This window comes from Protobothrops mucrosquamatus, unplaced genomic scaffold, assembly GCF_001527695.2.
Source record: "Protobothrops mucrosquamatus isolate PMUCROS unplaced genomic scaffold, P.Mucros_1.0 scaffold3, whole genome shotgun sequence".
Taxonomy (NCBI): domain Eukaryota; kingdom Metazoa; phylum Chordata; class Lepidosauria; order Squamata; family Viperidae; genus Protobothrops; species Protobothrops mucrosquamatus.
In genome coordinates, this window is record NW_015386390.1 from 1,833,775 (window position 1) to 1,858,105 (window position 24,331).

General features: G+C 43.5%; 1 protein-coding gene across 1 annotated transcript in view; it reads right to left on the reverse strand.

Annotated features, from left to right (window-relative positions):
* The window catches only part of SEC31A (SEC31 homolog A, COPII coat complex component), a 63,129-nt gene that overhangs the window by 24,294 nt on the left and 14,504 nt on the right, over positions 1–24,331 (reverse strand). Inside the window, exons 4-20 of the mRNA XM_015832371.1 lie at positions 23,486–23,684; positions 23,000–23,095; positions 21,758–21,898; positions 18,253–18,395; positions 17,746–17,845; positions 16,756–16,917; positions 15,669–15,821; positions 14,892–15,122; positions 12,236–12,310; positions 11,360–11,410; positions 9,282–9,359; positions 6,917–6,983; positions 6,620–6,798; positions 5,711–5,837; positions 4,165–4,310; positions 2,458–2,631; positions 717–872 (exon numbers count right to left, since the gene is read on the reverse strand). Of these exons, the coding sequence (XP_015687857.1) occupies positions 717–872; positions 2,458–2,631; positions 4,165–4,310; positions 5,711–5,837; positions 6,620–6,798; positions 6,917–6,983; positions 9,282–9,359; positions 11,360–11,410; positions 12,236–12,310; positions 14,892–15,122; positions 15,669–15,821; positions 16,756–16,917; positions 17,746–17,845; positions 18,253–18,395; positions 21,758–21,898; positions 23,000–23,095; positions 23,486–23,684 (2,278 nt within the window). The remainder of the gene's footprint in view (positions 1–716; positions 873–2,457; positions 2,632–4,164; positions 4,311–5,710; positions 5,838–6,619; positions 6,799–6,916; positions 6,984–9,281; positions 9,360–11,359; positions 11,411–12,235; positions 12,311–14,891; positions 15,123–15,668; positions 15,822–16,755; positions 16,918–17,745; positions 17,846–18,252; positions 18,396–21,757; positions 21,899–22,999; positions 23,096–23,485; positions 23,685–24,331) is intronic.

The window sequence follows — 24,331 nt, forward strand, 5'->3', positions numbered from 1 at the left end:
CCTGGTTACCAACGGGCCACAATCCGGTACTGGGCCATGGACCGGGGTTTGGGGACCCCAATTTACAGGTCCGTGTAACAATCACCTACTTCAGTCTGTTGTAAGGAGATATTGGGAGCTGCCTTCCATCCAGAACAAGGGAATCCAACCGTGGCAACTTTTAAGACTTGTGGACTTCAACTCCCAGAATTCCTCAGCCAGCCGCGGCTGGCTGAGGAATTCTGGGAGTTGAAGTCCACAAGTCTTAAAAGTTGCCACGGTTGGGGACCTCTGATCTAGAAAGTCTCCAGTAGAAAAGGTTTAGCTGACAAGCTGTGGCTGTTGTAACATTTTGGGGGCAAGGTGTCTGCCAGGAAAATGACAACTGACTAAGCTTTATTAAAACTGAAGGCCCAAATTAAAGCCAAAAGCTCTCCCAGACATTAGCTGGGGGGCAAAATACATCAGCCTTCCAAAGGGCATTTCGAAGGCCTTGACTAGCCACTGCATGAACCCTCCAGCAGCTTCCTAGGCCAGCTTTCCAAAAATACCTCTGGAACAAGAGGACAAGGGGCTTCTCTCCAAACTGAAAAGCAGGATAGCGTGCTCTTAACTCAGGAGCTTTCAAGGGACACGTTCTGGGTAACTTTGAGCAGAACATCATGCAGACATGCTCAACATGATTTAAAACATGGTTAACTGCCAACGTAAGGGCGGCAGCTGAAAATGCCCTTTACCTGCTGGTAATATTGTGGAGTTGGGTTCTGTGGCATCTGCATCTGGCCCGCAACAGAGTCAGTTCTTCCCTTGGCTGCTGGCTGCCTCTGAAAGGGTGCCCTGGGCACCTCCCCCTGGGCTTTACAGATTCTGTCCCGTAGCACCACGATGTTGGGCTGCAAAGCACAAAACACCCAGTTAAGCACATTCACAGGGCCAGATCTATCAAGGGAGTGAGTTATGAGATCGAATCTGGGTCGGTCGCTGGGACCAGAGGTTTACTCTTCCAAGCTTTTGGATGTGTGCTGGAGCCCATCCTTGGGGAACTCCTCCCTACTGGAATATGTCCTTTGGGCTGTTCTGTGAGTCCTGTACATGTGATGCCTTCCTATTGGCTGATTGGGGTGTTGATGGCTGGCAATTGGCTGCCGTTTCCTTGGGCTTTTTTTGAGTCCAAACGCTCGGAAGAGTCAATCTCTGGTCGGGGTGATCGATTCAAATTGGATCTCACATCATTATCCTGGGACACGAATCAATAATAATAATAATAATAATAATAATAATAATAATAATAATAATAATAATAATAATGATGATGATGATGATGATGATGATGTTGGAAGGGACCTTGGAGACCATCTAGTCCAACCCCCTGCTAAGGCAGGAAACCCTATACCAGTGGTGGCGAACCTTTTAGAGACCGAGTGCCCAAACTGCAACCCAAAACCCACCTATGTATTGCCAGGTGCCGGGTGGGCGTGGCCCGCTGGGTGGGCATGGCCTCTGCCGCCTGGATCTATGCCTCCAGAGCGATTTCGCGCCCCCCCCACGGTCAAGAGAGAGCAAGAGTGCAGGCGCATGTGGAAAGGCAGAGGGGAGCAGTCTGGCCCGGCCTCCCTCTGGGGCGATGGCACACGTGCCCACAGGGACGGCTCCGCATGCTGCCTGTGGCACCCGTGCCATAGATTCGCCACCACGGCCCTATATCATTTCAGACAAATGGCTGTCCAGTCTCTTCTTTAAAACTTCCAGTGTTGGAGCATTCACTGCTTCTGGAGGCAGGTTGTTCCACTGGTTTATTGTTCTAATTGTCAGGAAGTTTCTCCTTAGTTCTAGGTTGCTTCTCTCCTTGACTAGTTTCCATCTATTTTGCTTCTTGTCCTGCCTTCAGGTACTTTGCAGAATAGTATATTTGCCTTCATTCGTGAGAATGAGTTACGTTATAATAAAAGCCACAGAAGTGTTGGAACAGAAACAAGAAGGCAGCGGACTCATAGCAACCAGTTGGAGACGACTGATGAGCCTCTGTTCTCTCAGGAAATGTCCAATCATGTGCACTAATCTAATACAGGTGGTCTAGTACAGTTCATTTAGCCACCATCCAAAGTTACAGCGGTACTAAAAAGTGTGACTTATGACTATTGCAGCATCCCCATGGTCACATGATCAAAACCCAGACGCCAGGGCAACTGGCTGATGACGGTCGCAGCGTCCCTGGGGTCACGTGATCCCCTTTCACGACCTTCTGACAAGCAAAGTCAGTGGGTGAAGCCGGATTCACTTAACAACCGTGTTGCTAACTGAACAACTGCGGTGACTCACTTAACCACTGTGGCGAGAAAGGTCGTAAAACGGGGCAAAGTTCACTTGACTGTCTCACTTGGCAACAGAAATTTTGGGCTCGATGGTGGTCCTAGGTTGAGGGCTACCTGCAAAAGGCAAAAGAAGAAAACATACAAGCGCAGAGTGAAGCCTGTTTACCTGGTTGGTATTAGCTGGGAGAAAAGCTAAAGCCGCGGCGATGCTGCCTTGTGAAGCCAAAAGGTTGGCATATTGGCTCATCTTTTCAGCCAGAAGGGCCCCGACAGCGTTGGCATCCATCACTTGGGTCTGCTGGACAGCTTTACGCAGAATGATCACTTTTTCAATGAGATCCTAGAAGCGTGAAATGGAAGGAGAAAAGCAAAGCAAAGCTTGAATCAGACTGGCTGATTGACTCTAAGCTAGACTTCAACCAGAATAGAGCTGGGAGGGACCTTGGAGGTCTTCTAATCCAAACCCCTGTTCAAGCAGGAGATCCTAAACCATCTCAGACAAGTGACTGCCCAGTCTCTTCTTAAAAACCTCCAGTAAAGCCTCTTCAATTTTCTGGAAGCAAGCTGTTCCACTGGGTTAACAGTCCTCACTGTTAAGAAGTTTCTCCTTAATTCCAGGTTGCTTCTCTCCTTGATTAGTTTCCATCCATTGTTTCTTGTCCTGCCTTCAGGCGCTTTGGAAAATAAGTTGACCCCCTCCCCTTTGTGGTAACTTCTCAAATCCTGGACTGACTTGACTGATTGTACATAACAAAAGCTGGTTCATAACCAGTTTTGCATTCCCTCTGCTGTGGGTCAGTCTGTAAGCTTAGGCCTGACTCATTTTGCTCTTTATAAAAGGCCCAGAAATGGTTGAAGCTCATTCGATGGAGGTAATCTCTCATGACCAATCAGCTTCCTTACTACTAATCTTGTAAAATAGTTATGTCATTTTAGAAAAAACATTTTATTTTTAATTTTGGGTGGACCAGAAGCCCCGTGTTGCCCATCTTTGCATTATATGGTACTTTAGCTGCAACAATCCACACATCAAAGTGAGAAAACAGACCAACTGCAATGGCTGCCCCCGTGGAAATACCTGTATGTCACAGGAATGGAAATTGTGACACTTCCTTACCCAAAGCTAGAGACTTTAAATAGGGGAGAACAGCCTTGGCAACTTCAACTCTCTATGGACTTCACCTCTCAGAATGCCCCAGCTAACCTTGCTGGCTGGGGAATTCTGGGAGTTGAAGTCCACAAGTCTTAAAATTGCCAAGGTTGGATACCCCTGGCTTTAGAAGGAGACTATAGTGCAGTGGTGGCGAACCTATGGCACGCGTGCCAGAGGCGGCACTCAGAGCCCTCTCTGTGGGCACACGTGCCATGCCCTGGAGATGGCAACTGTCTCTCTTCAACCAGCCGCCCACTAACTCGCCAGATGTATCCCAGCACCCATGCGCTCACTGGCCTCTGTGTGCAAGGGCCGATGGTGTCAGGCAGCAGCCGTCCCAGCCCCTGCCTCGCCTTGCCCTCCAACAATGGCACCCCCGCCCTGCCTCACCTCACCCCGCAGGACAAGCTTCCTGCCCACCACCCCACCCGCCAGAGACCCCCTGGATCTCCCCCAACCCTGCCCGACCCCCACAAGCGTCCCTCCCCACGAGCAACATCGAGATGACCACACCCACCTTGGCCACACCCACCCAGTCTGCCATGACCACCACAGCCACGCTCACCCAGTGGGACATGCCCACCTCGCACCCGGCGATAAATAAGTGGGTTTTGGGTTGCAGTTTGGGCACTCGGTCTCTAAAAGGTTCGCCATCACTGCTATAGTGTGTATCTTCCAGTGATTGAGACCAAAAGGGAATCGAAAATAAAAGGGCCTCACCTGAAGAGACAGTGGATTGCTTCCATCTTGGGCTTTAGTCCAACAAGCAACTAACTTCTCCACATTTCCGGCACAAATGTAACACAGGCAAGCCTGCGTTTGCAAAACGCTGTCCCCTTCGTTTTCAAGTCTTGAGCCCAACAAATCTAGTTAGGAAGATGAACAAAATGTAAATGGGAACCAACATTAACCTCAGAATGATTTATTCGGAGTATCAGAAAGTACTGGAGACTCATGTATACTTTCCCTCTTTTTTCCCTGTCTTTGCTGGTGCTGTATGTATGTATGTGCATGCATGTATGCATGTGCATGTATGCATGCATGTGCATGTATGCATGTGCGTGCATGTATGCATGTATGCATGTGCATGTATGTATGCATCGGATGTATGTGCTTCTCAACTCATCCGGAGGTGACTCTGAGCAGCTTACAAATATTAAAAAGGTAAAACAGTAATAACAATAATCAGTTGTGCTAAAGATTTATCATTAAAAGATTAAAACTGGGTGGGGGAGAAAGGAGCACGAAGACCACTGTGGGAAGTGGGGTTTTCTTTCAACAAATATCCTCTAAAGTCCTGCATGTATGCAGCCTCCAGATATTTGTTAGAAAGTCCACAAATTTACACACACACACCACACAGAAAGGTGCACTGTTGAATGCCTCTGTCAGCTCCAGTGTTGTCATCAGTGCTCTGCTAGCCCCCATAGAGCTAATTGATGTGCCAGAGAGAGAGAGAGAGAGAGAGAGAGAGAGAGAGAGAGAGAGAGAGAGAGAGAGAGGGAGGGAGGGAGGGAGGGAGGGAGGGGTCTAGCACTTTCTGGTAATCTGAAAGAAGACACTGGAATGAGAAGTAAGTTAATGAAATTTTAGCCACAACAGAGTTACCAACATTGTCTGACCTAGTGTAAGTAAGCCCAGGAGCTAAGGTTGCTTTCCAGTTTTGCAAATTGTGCAACTGGACAATCCCCTTCCAAATCTAAGGTGACAACAGCTCTGGAGAGTTGGAAAGAAATCTGATCAAGACTTTCTCAAGTCGCTAGAAAAGTCGCGGCTTTGACAGGGGGGGGGTGATGGGAAATGGGAGGGGGTGGCGGCTCCCTGTTGCTGCATTCTGAACGACAATTTTTTAACAGCTTAATAATTTTACAATTTCCTCTCAGAGTCTGGATATCCTGCCCATGTTTTCAAATATTAATTACCTGATATTAATCATGATCAATGCTCCTTGTCAGAGGCAAATTAAAGGCCCTTAGTAACCAGGAGGGTTTAGAATATGAGGCCTACAAAAAAGGGAGCACTATTTTTACCTTCAGGCATGAAACCCGAGTGTCCGAGTTAAATAAATTATTTAGTAAAGGAGATGTGCCCAGGTATTGCTTCCCTGGACCGAAAACATTATTTATATGTACGCATGCATGCATGCATGCATGTCTGTCTGTCGGTCTGTCTGTCTGTCTCTCTCTCTGTGTGTGTGTGTGTGTGTGTGTGTGTGTAAAGGGAAATGGGGGGAATATTTAGAATTATTAATGCCCATCTGGCTTACCACAAAGAACTGCAAATTCATCCGGCCTAGCGTAAGTCAACACAGCTGCCAAGGCCTCTTTCCAGTTTTGCAAATCGCAGGACTGGACAATCTCCTTCCAGTTCTTGGTTACAACAGCAGTGATGAGCTGGAATGGGGGGGAAAACACACACAAACGTCAATAGTACCTTCAAAATGCCCTTTCCCAATGATGAGTATTTTATTGGGCAACGAGGACCAGAACTCATAACAGACCCTTCCCCGATCAGATTATCTCTAGAGAGGTGGGAACTGCGGCCTCCAGAATTTGACCTCCACTAGCTTCCATTGCAGGAAACCGAGTCCCAGCACTGCATGTGGAAAGCTTCTTTAGAACTTGGCTCACGTCGTATTTCATTATGTTCATGAGTTGGTTTCACAGTTGGTCATACAGGTAGTCCTCAACTTACAACCATAATTGAACCCAAAATTTCTGTTGCTAAGTGAAACATTTGTTAAGCCAGTTCTGCCCCATTTTATGACCTTTCTTACCCCATTTGTTAAGTGAATCACTGCAGTTGTTAAGTCAGTAACACGGTTGTTAAGTGAATCTGGTTTCCCCATCGACTTGTCACAAGGTCACAAATGGGGAATCAGGTGACCCCGGGACACTGCAACCGTCATAAATGTGAGCCAGTTGACAAGCGTCCGAATGTTGATCACGTGACCATGGGGAACGCTACAATGGTCGCAAGTGTGAAAAATGGTTATAAGTCACTTTGTTGTAACTTTGAACCGTCAATAAATGAATGGTTGTAAGTTGAGGACTATTTCTACATACCTACTTAGCTGTTTTCTGGATTGCCCGACTTTTGGGGGAGAAGGGAGATAATCAACAGATTTGCCATATGTAAGTTTTGTTATTGCTTCCAACTGAAAAAGTCCACCCACCCTGGTAATTTTTCCTCTTGTTTTTGCAAAGTATTTCTTCTGCGTCTTGGATAACAGCTCCTGGCCACCAGCTATGGCGAGAATGATGGCATCAGCCATGCGATTGTCATGCAGGCAAAGGTCAACGGCGCTTTCAAAGTTCCCCGTCAGCAAAGCCTGAGTGATCAAACCATCAATGTCTGTATGAAGGAGAACAAACAAAGACAACGGTCATCACCACCACCACCACAATCTTATAATCAAATGTAGAACATTTTAACTACATGATGCTATGTAAATTATATATATATATTTTACCTCCGGTGACAGAAATGTTAAAGGTTTCATTTGTGGGTTGCAGTGAATCAACCTCAGCATTTTTACTCTGGAAGGGAAAAATAATGCAGCTTAGTAGAGTTTCAGAATTTGTTATTTAAATGCATCCTAATCATAATGTGCTTTATAATGGAAACATTATGAGATAGCTGCACTGAAATGAAAACTGCCACTTAACAATAATTTGTTTTTTTTCTGCTCACTATGATGAGAAATTGTATATTTACAGTTCTACCTTCTGCCCATTCATCTTTGGGAATGAACAGCATGGGCAGGGGTAGGAAACCTTGGCTTTTTTATGACTCGTGGACTTCAACTCCCAGAATTCCTGAGCCAGCCATGCTGAGGGGAAAGGGAGAGTTTCCAAGCTGAGCCATGCTGGCTCAGGAATTCTGGGAGTTGAAGTCCACGAGTCATAAAAGAGCCAAGGTTGCCTACCCCTGGGCTAAACGCTGAAGGTAAGTTGAATACGGTCTCAGTTTAAAGACAATCCCAGATACACAGGTAGTCCTTGACTCACCATAAATGAGCCCAACATTTCTGTTGCTATGTGAGACATTTGTTAAAGTGAGTTTAGCCCCATTTTACGACCTTTCTCACCACAGTTGTTAAGTGAATCACTGCAGTTGTTAAATTAGTAAATTAGTAAAGTTTAAGTGAATCTGCTTCACCACTGACTTTTGCTTGTCAGAAGTTTACCAAGTGATCACACGACCCAAGGACACTGCAATAGTCGTAAATATGAGTCAGTTGCCAAGGGTCCGAATGTTGATCACGTGATCAAAATTGCTGCAATGGTTTTAAGCGTGAAAAACAGTCCTAAGGCACTTTTTTTTCAGTGCCGTTGTTAACTTGGAATGGTCACTAAATGAACTGGTGGAAGTCAAGGACTCCTGTACTAAGAGAGAGAAATGGAAACACAATCTCTGTGATTCCATCATATTCAACATAAGGTCAAAATCTACATTTCTTGCGTGGAGCAGCCCATATTTTGAAACAGCTGAAAATCTAGAGCCAGGCTCCTACATCTGAGGACATGCTACTCCCTTTGTTCTGTCTCCTGAAGAGAAAGCTTGAAAATCTTCCTTCCTGCTAAGTCAGTAGGGAGACAGGAGGAAGGCAATTCAGTGAAAGGGATCCAGGCATTCTGGCATCCTGGTGTAACAGAGCTCCCAAGAGCCACAAAATTGGAATTCAGAAAGCCAACCAGGCCTGTTGCTCACAGATGGGACATTTCCTTTCATAACATGTGTAACTTGTGTTAAGTGGCATGTTTATTCCAGCTGCAAAATTCCATGTTTGCTGTAAAGTATTTAGTGTACAGCAGAGGTCCCCAACCTTTTGGGCACCAGGGACCGGTTCCGTGGAGAGAGGTTTTCCCACCGGCCAGAGGAGGGACATGGTTTTGTGTGCTGCCTGCACCCTACGGATGGTGCTTTGCTTGTTTGTGCGGACTGGTTGCTGGCATGCCGTGGCCTGGTACCGGTCCATGGACCAGGGGTTGGGGACTCTTGTTCTAATCTAGTCCAACCCCCTGTTCAAGCAGGAGACTCTAAACTGGAGGTCCCCAACCTTTTGGGCACCAGGGACCGGTTCCGTGGAGGTTTTTCCACGGGCCGGAGAGTGCGTGATTTTGTGTGCTGCCTGAATCCCGCAGATGGGGCTTTGCTTGTTTGTGCGGACCGGTTGCTAGCATGCCGCGGCCCCATACCGGTCCATGGACTGGGGGTTGGGGACCCCTGGTGTACAGAACATACAGCCTTGCTCAGTTGTTAAGGACATTCTCCTACTCAGTCACCCTCTCTTGCTGGCATTTATCTCTATATAACATGACAACTTCTGTTAAATTACAGGTAGTCCTCGACTTAGGTCAATTCAGCCCCAAAATTTCTGTTGCTAAGTGAGACAGTTGCTAAGTGAATTTTCCCCCGTTTTTTCCCATTTGCCACAATTGTTAAGTGAATCACTGCAGTTGCTAAGTTAGTAACACGGTTGTTAAGTGAATCCGGTTTCCCCATTGACTTTGCTTGTCAGAAGGTTGCAAAAGGAGATCACATGCAACCGTCATAAATATGAGTCAGTTGCCAAACGTCTGAATTTTGATCACATGACCATGGGGATGCTTAAGTGGTTGTGTGAAAAACGGCCATAAGTCACTTTTTTCAGCGCTGTTGTAAATTTGAATGGTCATTAAATGAACTTTTCTAAGTCGAGAACTATATGTATCGACATGAGGCCACAGGTACACACATCAGCAAAGGGGTTAGCTGGGAATCAGTGCAAAATCACTCACATTTACTACAAATGCAAGTCAGTTTGCATGTTTAGCACAAAAGGGGACGAATACCTCTGCCAACAGCTGGTCCTTAGCAGTTAGACCCTCTCCACCATCAGGCTGTGCAGGCTGTTCAGGTTCCTCGTGAGCCTTTCCCACAGATATGAAGAGGAAGATTAAAGCAAAGAAACCAACTCCTTAACCACTGCAAATAGCCCCAGATAGCCCCAAGATTCCTCCAAAAGGTATAATATTAGTAAACCTAGAGCGAGGGTAGGCAACCTTGGCTCTTTTATGACTCATGGACTTCAACTCCCAGAATTCCTGAGCCAGCCATGCTGAGGGGAAAGGGAGAGTTTCCAAGCTGAGCCAGGCTGGCTCAGGAATTCTGGGAGTTGAAGTCCACGAGTCATAAAGCGGCCTAGGCCTAGGCCAGAGGTAGGCAACCTTGGCTCTTTTATGACTCATGGACTTCAACTCCCAGAATTCCTGAGCTAGCCATGCTGAGGGGAAAGGGAGAGTTTCCAAGCTGAGTCATGCTGGCTCAGGAATTCTGGGAGTTGAAGTCCACGAGTCATAAAAGAGCCAAGGTTGCCTACCCCTGGCCTAGAGTTATAGCAACAAGAAGAACCCTATTTTTTTTCTTTCAACATTTCTCTTTCTGAAGAATGAAAATTTCTATTGCTCGTTAAAATATAACAGAAAACCTTCAACCCACACCAATAAAGGAGCAAGGTGAGGCAGCGTCGCAGAAGCCAGAGTTAGAGACCAGAGACTTGATGACTTTGAGTCACAAATACAAAACTTAGTTTGAAAGGAAAGAAGACAGCGGGGTAGTGGAGTAAAATGTAATTTCGGCATTCTGAAAGTTCAGCAGAACTTGTATGACCTTTTACACTGGTCTGTTGTTCATTTATTTACTTGCAAGCATTTTTAGACTTCCTGGTTCCAGTGACTCCTGGCATTTCCAGTCATACAGATTTAAAAAAAGTAATACACTTTCTGCAAGAACTGATAGAAAGAAGACATATTTGTGTACCTTACAGACATGTCATATTACAGCTCCCCTAACATGCATGTATATGAAGGGAATTGTAGTCTAGCATATTTACACACTGCCAGGTTGAAGGAGCCTTTTTTCATTAGTGAGACAAATTTGGGGTGGACCACACAGAATGGATTAAAGTTCTTAATAGAGCTTAATAGGGCCTGCTAAGTGGTTAAGAAATCCATCACTAACTCTTTTTTGGGACACCCCCTTCACTTTCAGAGGTTCGACCATGGGGTCTTCCCTGAATCTTTTGAAAGTGTGCAACAGACACTTGTTTCAAAGAAAACCTGAATACACATTTCCTTGTACTGGATAATAAAATTCCTTCTGCTTTGTTTCACTTATTTATTTAGCTATTCCAAAATTCATTTTTCAACTCTGTTCTCATTATGCAGAGTTACTGATGGATTTCTTAACCATTTAGCAGGCCCTATTATGCATGCTTCTAGGAGAAAAACAGTGTTGAAATTGAGATAAAGATAATCTAAAATAAGTATACAATCTAATCTATCTACCTACCTACCTATCATGTATAAAAGGAAAAAAGTAAGATAACTACAAAGCAAAAAAAATTATCAAAATCAAATAACTCTGTAGGAAGAGAAAACATGCCATAAATAAGGAATAAAAGAAGAAAAGGAGAAAGACAGGCTATGGCTGCAGAGGAATAAAGAGGAAATACTTTGGGATGAAATTGGGAGTCAAACTGGGATTTAGGGAGGTGTACAAGGGAGAATAGCAAGAGGATGCCCAGCTCAACTTGAGACAGCATTTAGCTTCTGCACAGGACGAGCAGTAAAAACTATAACTTTGTAATCCTTTGAAATGATTCACATTGCAGATGGACCTGTATGTACCCAGTGCGTGAAATCATAGTTTAGGGTAAAACTAACAAATTGCAATGAATACTGGGTCTTCCACACATCCTTTTGAAGAGATCAGTGTTTTCCCTTAATGGGTGTTGCACTGACAGGATTTTAAGTTTTTTCACTATATAAGCACTGGCTTGCAACAAAGTCAAAGTAAGAGAATGCTACTTTCCAACCTTCATCAAATTAAAAAACAAGTTGCACTGGATTGTTTTTGGGTTTTTTTTTACCTCATCTTGATCTTTGCCTCGAGGACTCTCCTTAGCAAGAGTTGAAGAAATCTAAGGAAATAAAACAAGCGGCGTAACATTCATTTTGGAGAATAAAGCCAATTTTTAACTCCTTAAAAAAAAACAGGCAAAAATATTAAGTATTTTCAATTTATCTGAAGTCAGATCTTGAGCGATACTGAAACAACAAATGCCATGATTTTTTTCCTTCCCTGATCATGCACCTATCCTTGTATGTTAGTTGACCCAGATGAATGATATAATTAAGCAAAAAACACTCGAATAATAAAGACTATTTTTTTTCAACTTGGGTCCACAAGAAATGGTGATTGAAACAAAAACAACAACAACAAACCATGTTTTTTGAGCTGAGTGCACTGCATAGTCCTGGCATTAGCAGCAGTAGGAATGTTTATGCGATGCAACTCAGGTGCCCACGTGTTGTTTTGCTGCTGTTGTAAATGCTGAAAAATGTGGATTGTGTAGGCTAGACATGACTTGTACTGTGAAGTTTTTGTATGTTTTGCAATTTTTAGGCAGAGATATCCTAAGCCCCAAAATTATTTCAAGAGTTCTTTCAGGCTAAAAAAGGTTGGGGAAAGGCTGCTTTAGACTAAGAAACTATCAGCAAAAAAAAAGGATGATATTTAAAGCAATTACTAGGAATTTCATAATTTGTTAATTTCATTAATTCCTAGTAATTCCTGAGCACTTTATTAATCAGAGAACAGGCTCTTTACAATTATCGAGAGGTGAAAGATTAGGCTACTTCTTGCCATATCTATTTTCCCCATGATTTCTTTCAAACCAAACCCAAAAGGCAATTAATAAATGCTTTGAACGTAGTTCTTAAAAATGCAATATAGCAACATTTACCTTCTGTCTCAAACCATCCTTTTTGTACCCCAAGAGTTCCAGATATTTGGCACGTGAGTCTTCCTCAAAATGCACCTTCAAAAAAACCAAACACATCAGAAAAGGCATTTGAGAGGGCAGCTAGTTTCTTCCTGCATCCACAGAACAAGATGTGCCTTTGCCAAACACTTAGAGTATGATAAAGTTTAAATGACACCTTGACAGAGGGCAACAAAATCAGCTATAAGGAACGGCTGTTGGAACTGGATATGTCTAGTTTAATGAAGAGAAGGATAAGGGAGGACATGATAGCAGTGTTCCAATATCTCAGGAGCTGCCACAAAGAAGAGGGAGTCAAGCTATTCTCCAAAGCACCTGAAGACAGGACAAGAAGCAACGGGTGGAAACTAACCAAGGAGAGAAGCAACCTAGAACTAAGGAGGAATTTCCTGACCGTTAGGAAAAATAATTGGTGGAACCTTTTGCCTCCAGAAGTTGCTCCAACACTGGAAGTTTTTAAGAAGAGATTGGACAACCATTTGTCTGAAATGGTATAGGGCAGAGGTCCCCAACCTTTTGGGCACCAGGGACCGGTTTCGTGGAGAAAGGTTTTTCTGCGTGGTTGTGTATGCTGCCTGTATCCCACGGATAGGGATTTGCTTTTTTGTGCAGACCGGTTGCTGGCATGCCACTGGTCCAAGAACCGGGGGTTGGCGACCCCTGGTATAGGGTTTCCTGCCTAAGCAGGGGGTTGGTCTAGAAGACCTCCAAGGTCCCTTCCAACTCTGTTATTCTATTCTATTCTAATCTATTCTGTTCTGTTCTACTCTAGCTCTACATGGGGGGAAATGGTAGGAAAATGAAGGCAAATTGGATTTATTTTCTTTCTGTCTTCACTTACTCTTCTTCCTGAAATTTGTGAGTAGTTTCATAGGTTAACTCAGCAAAATGCCATCTTTTCAAGATCTATTATTTCTAAGGATCAACCCATTTTCCAGGAGATGGAAACTATCTGGGGGAAGATTACTGTGAGCTGGCCAGATGGATTGCTTAGGGCAGACATGTCAAACACAAGGCCCGGGGGCCGGATGCGGCCCGCGAAGTGGTTTCATGTGGCCCGCGAAGCCATCCTGGAAACAGTGAGGGAACGGCCCCCTCTGCCTTGGCCCTGGCCCAGGCCATCCGGGAACCAATGTACAATTTTGTGGTGGCCATCTATGCTGAAACATATTCAGTCTTAGCTTCATAAGCCTCCCCCCTCATAATCTGAGAGGAACAGTGAGGCTCCTCCAGTGGACCATGCTTTGGCACTTGCCCCGGTCCCACCCCCTTCTGCCAGAGACCCTCAGATCTGTCCCACTCCTGCCCAGGCTCACAGGCACCCTTGACGTGAACGATGTAGAGCTTGTTACACCCACCTAGTAGGCCACACCCACTCCATCCACCCCCACCCAGTAGGCCGCACCCACCCTGGCCACACCCACCCGGCCCCCCAAGGGCAACCGCAATGCTGATGCGGCCCTCAAGGAAATTGAGTTTGACACCCCTGGCTTAGGGGGCTGATTTTTAGAAATGCTGGTCCTTCTGAAGGTCCCTAGAAAACCAACATCGTCCCCCCAAAAACTGCTGCCTTGTAAGCCCGATCCTACACGATCTATTGCTCTCCACACAGGTAGATCATTAAGAACTACCTCCACCTTGTCAGAACCGTCAACAAATAGGAAGTGAAGGCTTGTTGCTTTACAACTTGCAGAGGCATGCATAAATCACCTCTTCTCAAATCACTAAGCAGCTATTTGTCATCTCTGGGATTTGCATGGCTGCTTCAAAATGATTTCTGGCAGTCTCTGAATGCCTTTTTCTCACTGAAGTAGGACTCTGCATGCCAAGACAACGAAGAGCAAATTCTGAAGCAGCCACCCAAACTCGCAAATGACATGGTGGCTTTAATGATTCAAAAGGAAGTGCTTTTAATGTACTATTCTGGGATGTGAACCACTGCTTTTGAACACTTCGTAAATCCCTAGTCGAGTATAGCAAGGACAATATAACTTTATCTTTTATTCATCATCTTACTTGGTAGCACATGACTATCAAGTGGATGAAGTTGTGGCTGGTCCAGCATGGACACTTTCACTACAGGGAATCCTCGACTTATGACTGTCATGGAGCCTGCTCACTGCAGCTGTGAGTCAGAAAAGTTGTAAAACAGGCCAGGCACACGATCCACTCAATTTTATAACCTTTTTTTTGAGCAGTCATTAACTGAACGTCGCAGTCATTAAGTGGACCAATGGTTTGCTATGGGCATAGTTTTGCCAAAAGCTAAAAGTGAGGTCCAGTTTTTGGCAAAACCATCATAAAACATAGTCACATGACCACGAGATGTTGCAATAAATGCAGCAAAGTTGCTGAGCAGTCGAAGTTTGTTCGCGTGCCCCCTTTAAGGGGTGGTGTGAGCACTGGAATTTTGAATCTGGGTCGTAAGTAGATCCAAAATAGGTCTGTTGTAACTCAGAATGCTTGTGAAAGCAACTGGTCATAAACCTGAGGACTTACGTATTCGGGGGGCCAATGCCGGATCCAAAAATATTTCCCACTCTGGATCTGACTACTGCATGCCTCTTGTTTTTAAAGTGAGTGAGAGATTCTGTATTCAATCAACCCTGAAAATCACCTTGAGGAATGACCACACATTCTTCTCAAAGTCATTTCTGGCTGCATCGATTTTCTTCTGACAGTAGCTGATGAAGGCTTCGGCCTGAACAGCTTCTTGCAGCTGGTTGGACCGGTTCAAGAATTCCTTCTCAGTGACAACTTGACTAATGTAGACGTGGTAGCGCTGTTGGGGATGTTCTCCTTGCTGTTGAGTCTTGCTGTCCTCAAAAGTGACCAGTCTCCCTCCAAACTGGAATTCAAGCAATCAGTGGTATTGTTACCCACACATAGCCATACAACTAGGTAGTCTTAAAGCAAGCACTTTTGGGTTCTCAACAATTCTTGCTGCAGTTAACATATGTAAAATTAAACATATACAGTCTTTCTCATAATTTGCTCCTATTATTCCTAACAAAAATAATTCTGGCTTAAAATCTATTTGTTTTTTAGTCATTTTCTCCAACCGTAAGTGTATTTTTGACCAAAATCTTTTAGCTTTAGGGCATGTCCACCAGATATGGTAATAGGTACCTGGCTTTAACTTTTTGTTTTTTAATATGCATTGTTTTTCTTTTTTTATCTATAAGTTGTCCAGAGTGTCAAGCAATTAGGTGGTCTTGGCATTGGATAAATAATTTTTTTTAAAAATTCTTCTGCCTAAGATGTGATGGATGCCTTATGCTACACAAGGGTTTCTCTAAAATAAGACCACGGATTTCTATGAAGCATCCTGCAGAAAACCTAGTACTCGCTAAGTACCAAGTCTTTTCTTTTTATTTAAATGGCAGAGACTTACGGAGAAAGATGCTCCCACTGGTCGGCGAATCCACTTGGGTGGTTTCTTCAGAGGCAGAACTGTGCTCTGTTGGATGCTCTGTTGTGGGAGCTGCAATGGGGGAAGGGGTTGTCCCGTTCCAAAGGGATCAAGATTGCCAAAAGACGAGGAGAGCTTTTGAAAACAGAAGAGAAAGAGAAAACAATTCCTTTGTCAACGCTGCTAACATTGGATGTTCTTGCTTTGACAACATATGAAGATGCAGCCTTTTTCTTTCTTCTACTCTTAGAATTAGATGATGCTGGGGGAGGAGGAGGAATGTGATGGGAGTTAGTTAGACATAGCATTGCACTAGTGTATGAATTCAGAGTTTGAAATAAGAGATGGTAAGAAATGGAGAGTTGGAGAATAGGAGGGAGAGCCTGCATTTCAAACTAATTGGAGAATGTGATTTATGAGTTAATTAGAGGAGGGAATTGTGTTTGATACTACGTGCCAAGGGGAGGGGAATCCAGATTTTGGCTTCACTTATGTATGTGCCGAATCTATGCTGCTCGAATAAAGATTCTTTAAGGTAAACAATGCCTCAAGGTTCTTTGAAGAGTTTCATCTGTCGGAACCATGACATCCTTGTTCTTTAGCTTGATCCAATTCCAGGACAAACTTTTATGTCAGAATCTGACTACCATTTATCAAATGTGCTTTCTACGATTGTTTTTAAAATCAAAGGATTGTAAGTAAGGAATTTTAAAGGGATTAAAACAATGTCTCTGAACCTTGGCAACTTTTAAGGTGTCTGGGATTTCAAATCTCAGAATTCCCCAACCAGCATGGCTGACTGGAGAATTCTGGGAATTGAAGTCCATATATCTTAAAGTTGCCAGGGTTGAGAAATAGCGGATTAGAGGGTGAAATGAACACAGCCAAAGAACCACTAGTACTGATCAACATCCGATCTGTTCCTCCGTGGCAGGGGGACATGTAGAGTCTCATTAAGAAACCAAGAACAGTGAGTTCTGAGAAAGCCAATATTTCAATCATTTATTTTTATGCATTTCATCGTAAATGGCAAAACCTGCCCTTTCCCCCGTTTTCAAAAATGAGATACCTTGTCCACTTGTTTTTGTCGCAGGCTGTCTGTGCTTCCTCCCATGATTGAGTAAATACTGATCCTCCCATCAAAAGAAGCAGCAGAGAGAAGGGCGGGATTCCTGGGACACCACTGCACATCAAAGCACCACTGGGTAGAGGTAGGAAGCTCATACAACACCTGCGATCGGAAGAAAGGAAGAAGGACAACTAGGGCTGCCAAAACGAACAACTGCAAAATTGGTCAGTGACGTGTCTTAATATTCCGAGCAAGATGTAGAATTAAGGATATACTCTCCCGCAACCTCCAACCCTCCATCACATCCCTGCATACTCTCCCTGGCCCTACAGTGCACCTTCCCCAACCCTCCCCCTCAGCTCCTTTCTTGCCTAAAAGCTATCAGGGACTTGCGATTTCCTGCTGGCTCCCCCACTGACTTGGTTATTGGAAGCCGGCAGGAAATTGCTTTGCTTAACAACCATTAGATTCAGTTAATAATGGCAACCAGGACCACAAAGTCTGCTACTGATAAATGATGCAGGTGTACTTTACAAAAACATTGCTTAGCAATGGAAATTCTGGTCCCAACTGCCACTGTAAGTCGAGGACCCTCTGTATTTACAATTAATGGACTTTAAAAGGAACTCGGTGTTTTATTATGTATCCTTGTTTCATTAATCTCTTCGGTAGATAAACAGTAACATGCAAGCATTTCCAAGCCAACCTGCACCCAAAATCAATTCACCAAATACATAGTAAACATATTCAAGTTGCACAAATAGTTTTTTTAAAAAAACAAATCAAAAGAGTTAAATTGAATAGAACAAATCATATTCATAAGAGGAATGTTTATTTTTTTCATTAGGATCCTAAAAATTTTTTAAAGTTGGTTGTCACAAGTTGTCTTTGATGCAAGTTAATAATGAAAAGGTGATGAGCTCTTTATGCACTGCCCAAAAGACATATTTTTCAATTTTTAAAATTTAAATGTTACTTAAAAGCAAATACCTCTCCTGTATTTGGATTGGAACAAAGGATTTTAGAGTCTTTTCCACAGCTCAGCAGTAGTTCAGGATCTGCCATACTCCAAGCAATTGTCAAAATACCTCTGTGTAAAATACATATATATATATATATATATCAAATGCTTATCAAACTAACCAAACATTGCAAATATGTAACCGATATCAATGGGACATTAAAATTTGAAAGAGGAAAGATAAAAACTAAAAGGACTTTTGTCATAAACAAAAACTCCAAAATAATTAACCAAAATGCTCAAGAGTCCCTTTTTGGCCCTTTTCTCAAATAAAATAAAATCTTATTCCGAATGCTGATCGAAAATATGTTATCTCCCATCATCTGCTTTGAATCCCGTATATTTATTTTCCAATATTATTTCATCGTTGTTTTGCCAAACCCCTCCCCCCTTGTATGAAAATCTGTCAATAAATTTTGGCCTAACATCTCCATCAGTCTTTCTAGCACCATACATCAAATCTGTATTTTATGCACCTGGCATGGTTTTCTAGAACACGAAGAGGAGAAGATGCAAATCTCAGATCCCATATCTGGATTACGGGTAGCCGGTCATCTTCTGAAGCCAGAACCATTTGCGTGGCGACCTCAGGATGCCATTCCAGCCCTGAGCAATGCATCTGAAATGGTATAACTAGTGTTCATTTAAAAAACAAAACAAAACAACAACAACAACAACAACCATGTAATCCTTTGCATTGGGATGGAGTCAAGGTGACTGAATGGAGCTGAGTGTTGACTGGCTGGATGCCCTTCCTGACGCCTACGCGGAGTTCACAGCAAAAATTTTCTCTTTGTGCCCTGATAGAGAAATATCTGCCGCTACCTAGGATCAAACTCACAGCCTCCTGTGAGGTGAGAGCTCCACCTCTAGGCCACCACGCTGCTCATTATAAAACCATTTCTCTTACTTAGAAGTACTGTAGCATCCTAGTAATTTTCAGCAATACTTTCCCTTGTTTAGCAAAACATATTCAACATGTAGTCCTGCATGCTGACTGCAACAACTGCCAGGGCAGCAATTAACATGCAGAATGTGAAAATCTCAAATGAGATCAGAAGGGTAATCCCCCTGCCTATTTATGAAACAGCTGGCTCATACACTTAACAAGCCAAAAATTAATCTGTAAGATGGGGAGGTTAGGCACACACCCTGGCCACATACCATAAATGAACATGCGCTCTACCTACATGTGGCTTCACGTAGAGCAGTGGTTCGCAACCTTTTTAATGCCGCGACCCCCCAACCGGCCGTAAGTCGAGGACTAAAGCGGTCGTAAGTCGAGGACTAAACCGGTTGTAAGTCGAGGACTACCCAACCGGTCGTAAGTCGAGGACTACCCAACCGGTCGTAAGTCGAGGACTTTCCCTGCCCGGGAGCGCTGCGCATGCATGGTTCCTCCCCCTGCGCCGGCCGAGGCGTAGCTGGCAAGCGGCAGAGACGGAGCAGGCCGACCACCAGCTGGCCCAGCCAAAGGGAGGTAAGGCACCCGCCGGAAAAGGGAAAAAAAATGGCGGACAGCCTTGCTTGGCAACCCCCGTGAAATGGTCGATCGACCCCAAATGGGGTCGCGACCCATAGGTTGAGAACCGCTGACGTAGAGGATCATCTCAAGTACTTAAAAACGAGGGGGGAGGGGGGGAGAATGTAAGGATTACACAATCTGCACTGTATCAAACTGTAACTTCCATAACAAGTTAGTTTACATTGGTGATGAAGGACAGTTTGCACTTATTCTCTATGAACGGTAAAGATAACCTGGCCAAGCAGCTGACTGAATATTTTCTAAATTGAACGCTTCACCTTTTTAAAGTCTTTACGTGTATTGCTGTTGCTTTAATATGCAGAAAAGGGGGAAAAAAGAAAAACAAAATACTATATTATGCAATTATTTGGCCAAATTTTCAGACACAGCTTTAAAATCTGAGTACACTGAAAATACTGGTAAGTCTAGTTTAATGAAGAGAAGGACGAGGGGGGACATGATAGCAGTGTCACCATTATCTCAGGGGCTGCCACAAAGAAGAGGGAGTCAAGCTATTCTCCAAAGTGCCCGAAGGCAGGACAAGAAGCAATGAGTGGAAACTAACCAAAGAGAGAAGCAACCTAGAACTAAGGAGAAACTTCCTGACAGTTAGAACAATTAACCAGTGGAACAACCTGCCTCCAGAAGCGGTGAATGCACCAACACTGGAAGTTTTTAAGAAGAGACTGGACAGCCATTTGTCCGAAATGGTATAGGGTTTTCTGCCTGAGCAGGGGGTTGGACTCGATGACCTCTAAGGTCCCTTCCAACTTTATCATCATCATCATCATCATCATCATCATCATCATCATCATCATCATCATCATCATCATCATCATCATCATCACACTAATACTGAGCCAGCCCATAAAGAAAACACAGAGCACATCTAATGATCGTGGAGTTGTAATCTGGAGTTGCACTGTTTTTCCAACATTGAAGAGGAATCTTTCCTACTGCTCCACGTTGGCTAAGTTTGTAACTCTTCATACAGAAACAAGCTCCATATTTTCGATATTCAGTTCAGAAGTATGTTCACGTCTTTAAACCATTCTGATCTTTCTAACAGTCTTTTGAGACACTTAAAATCAAAATAGCACAATAACAAGAGAAACCCACATTGTATCAGCCTTTTCGTAAATGTTTTACATTTACCATATAACAAGGGAATTAGCCATCTGCTTTTAAACCTTCTGAGATATCCAGTAAAGGCAAAAAAGAATCTTTTGTTGAATTAACCTCATTTGAAGAGTGTGGAAGCCTATTTACTATTTATTGTCCCTCACACATTGTAATAAAATTCCTGCCATGATGTCAAAGTCTCATAAGATGCAGCAAGACTTAAAACTTTTCATTTAGTGACTATCTGAAGTGACAACAGCATTGGAAAAAAATCACTCATGACTTTTTTCACATTTATGACAGTTGCAGCATCCCAATGGTCACGTAATCAAATTTCAGATGCCTGTCAACTGACTCATATTTATGACGGTCGCGGTGTCCCAGGGTCATGTGATCCCCTTTTGCAACCTTCTGGCAAGCAAAGTCAACGGGGAAGCCAGATTCACTTAACAACCGTGTTACTAACTTAACAACTGTGGTGATTCACTTAACAACTGGCGCAAGAAAGATTGTAAAACGGGACAAAATTCGCTTACCAAGTGTTTCGCCTCGCAACATAAATTTTGGGCTCAATTGTGGTCACAAGTCAAGGACCACCTGTATATCCATCTATTTTAGCAGATTCTGCACAAAGCAGAACGTTGGGCTAGATAACCCAAGTTCCTTCCAGAGGATTTTGAGTGGGAAAAAGCAAAGGGTATTGAAGGATAGGGATATAACTGTACAGCATACTGTATTGTTCATGAATCTTTCAAACACTCATTAGATAAGGAAATTTGTAACCTCCCCCCAAAAAGAGAATTTAATGGGCTAATAGCATCCCCATGCCCATGTGATCAATATTGACAACTGGGTAGTATTTAAGATGGTCACAGTACCCTGGGGTCATGTGATCAACTTGTGCGACCTTCTGACAAACAAAGTCAATTGGGGAAGCCAGATTCACTTAGCCATCATGTTACTAACTTAAAATTGCAGTGATTTACTTAACAACCGTGGCAAAAAAGCTTGTAAAATGGGGCAAAACTCATTTAACAACTGTGTTGCTTAGCAATGTAAATTTTGGGCTCAGTTTTGATTGCAAATGAGGGGTCTTCAAACTTGGCCCTTTCATGACTTGTGGACTTCAACTTCCAGAATTCCTCAGCCAGGCACACGTGCCTGGCTAAGGAATTCTGGGAGTTGAAGTTCACAAGTCATGAAAGGGCCAAGTTTGAAGACCCCTGTTATAAATCAAGGACTACCTGTAACTTTCTAAATTATTCCCCCAAATTAATTTTTTCCTGATCTGTTGCATTTAAGATATAAATTTAACCCCAGAGCTGAATAGCTACCCGATTGCTGTGGTCGCTGACTTTGATGATCGGCTCGTTCTTCCTGAGATCCCACACAGTGGCACGGCCACTGGGGCTCGCAGAGGCCAAGATATGTTGGACTTGTCTGTTCCACGCAATACAGCTGATATCTTCAGGAGGCTGTTGGGGGAAAAAAATGGAAATTGATGCAACCTTCCTTAGCTTAATACTTACTGTGCACCATGAACAAGTTAGCTTTTTTTCTTCTGGAAAGATGTTGAGAGTTTGGAAAAAAAATCAGAGAAGAGCAACTAAGATGATCAGGGGCCTGGAGACTAAAACATACAAAGAACGGCTACGGGACTTGGGTTTGGCTAGTCTAAAGAAAAGAAGAAATAGGGGAGACATGATAGCAGTGTTCCAGTATCTGAGGGGCTGCCACAAGGCAGAGGGGGCCAGGTTGTTCACCAGAGCACCAGAGGGAAGGACGAGAAACAATGGTTGGAAACTGATCAAAGAGAGAAGCAATCTGGAATTAAGAAGAAACTTCCTGACAGTGAGGACAATTAACCAGTGGAACAGCCTGCCTCCAGAAATCGTGGGCGCTCCCTCACTGGAGGTTTTTAAGAAGAAATTAGACAGTCACTTGTCTGAGATGGTATAAGTTCTCCTGCTTGAGCAGGGGGCTGGACTAGAAGACCTCCAAGGTCCCTTCCAGCTCTACTTCTACTCTACTCTACTCTACTCTACTCCACTCCACTCCACTCCACTCCACTCCATATATTCTACTCTACTCTACTCCTAGTACTTAATGCAAAGAACACCAAGCAGGAAGTAAATGGAACAGAAGAATAATTGGGACAAACTTGTCAAGTCATATTTACAAGATGGTATTAAGAATGCAATGTGCCTTCAGAGTCAACACAGGACCTGGATACTCTCAACAAATACAATGCTATGTATTTGCTATTTTAAGGAACATGATTCTTCTTTGACTCAGTGGTATCTTACTGTTTTGTTTTTAACCAGTTTTTCTAGAATAACCTGCAAACACCTAAGAATGTTTGGGCCTTTTAGAACATCCATACACCGTGGGAGAAATCAAATGCATTTTCTTTATTTGAAAAGTCAACTCTGGGCACCCATTAAATCCAGAGACAGGACAAATCACCAGAGAGGTAAGGCAAATACAACTGTGCCTAACATAAGTGCAACACAACCTCCAGAGACTTCACCCCACTGATTTTCATAGGCCTCGCAGACATTATATAAACCCTGTACCTGAGTCTTGGTTCCCGGCGTCATTGGCGTTGCAAAGTTATTTAAATCCCAGATGTAGATCTCCGACTCATTTGCACCAGAAGCTACTAGATTTGTCTGTAACACAAAGCAAATGCTAAAAATTAAACTGCATCAAAAGCATTGTTTTTGAGGAAGCGAATGCCCATGAGTTTTAATTAATTTTTCAAATTTATATGGTTGCCCATCTCACAAAAAAGTGACCATGATGGCTCGGGAACAGCTGGAATCTGTGATCTATCAAATTTGGAGGGGAACTAGCAGGAGCCTGCAACCATGACAACTTTTAAGACTTGTGGACTTCAGCTCCCAAAATTCCTCAGCCAGCTATGCTGGCTGAGGAATTCTGGGAGCTGAAGTCCACAAGTCTTAAAGTTGTCACGATTTTAGTCCCCTGGGAACCAGAATGGGGAAGTTTGATCTGAAATGCTTTGAAGACACTATGAAAAGACGTAAGTAAAATCTAACCTGGAATAGATTAACATCCAGAGCTCTTACAGGTCCCGTATGTTTGTCGTTCTGAGCAATCATGACTTCGGTTTCACCAGCTAATATCTTAGCTGGATCATACAAAATTATATTCCCGTTTTCGCCACCAGCAATAAGAACTCCTGAAAGAGTCCCATCGGATGTTGTTGTGTGAGGACTCCAGATCAATTTGTGATACCTGCAAGACAATGTCAAGAACACATGGATAAAAATCATTGAGAATTTTCTTTTTTCTATCAGCTTTCTTCCATTTTTCTGAGAGATGATATCATTTGCCAGTAGAAGTCCTGGATCAGGATTTTCACTGGAACATGAAACAAACAGATTGGATGATAGCATCCTATATTAGGTAAAAGAAAGTCAGTTTGATTAAGCACCAGACTAACACCTAGGAAGACTGGGAATTCTAGTCCTGCTTTAGACATGAAATCAGCTGGGTGAGTTTGGGTCAATCCCACTCTCCCAGACTAGGAAGAAGGCAAGGCAAAACCACCTCCAATACTATGGACATCTAGGCAGCCATTAGGAGTCACGTCTGACTGGAGGGCACCTAATTTATTTAAAAACTTTAGACTGAGCTGAGGAATTTGGGGCCCTCAAGCTGTGCTTAAGGTCAACAGCATGGTGTATTGTGAACCGTAGATCAGCAACAAGCAAAGGATACAAATTCTTCACCTATCTACTTTTTAGTTTTCAAAAAATTGGGCATTTTGTGTTTGCTTTAAGACAGGGGTCTTCAAACTTGGCCCTTTTATGATTTGTGGACTTCAACTCCCAGAATTCCTCAGCCAGCGTGCCTGGCTGAGGAATTCTGGGAGTTGAAGT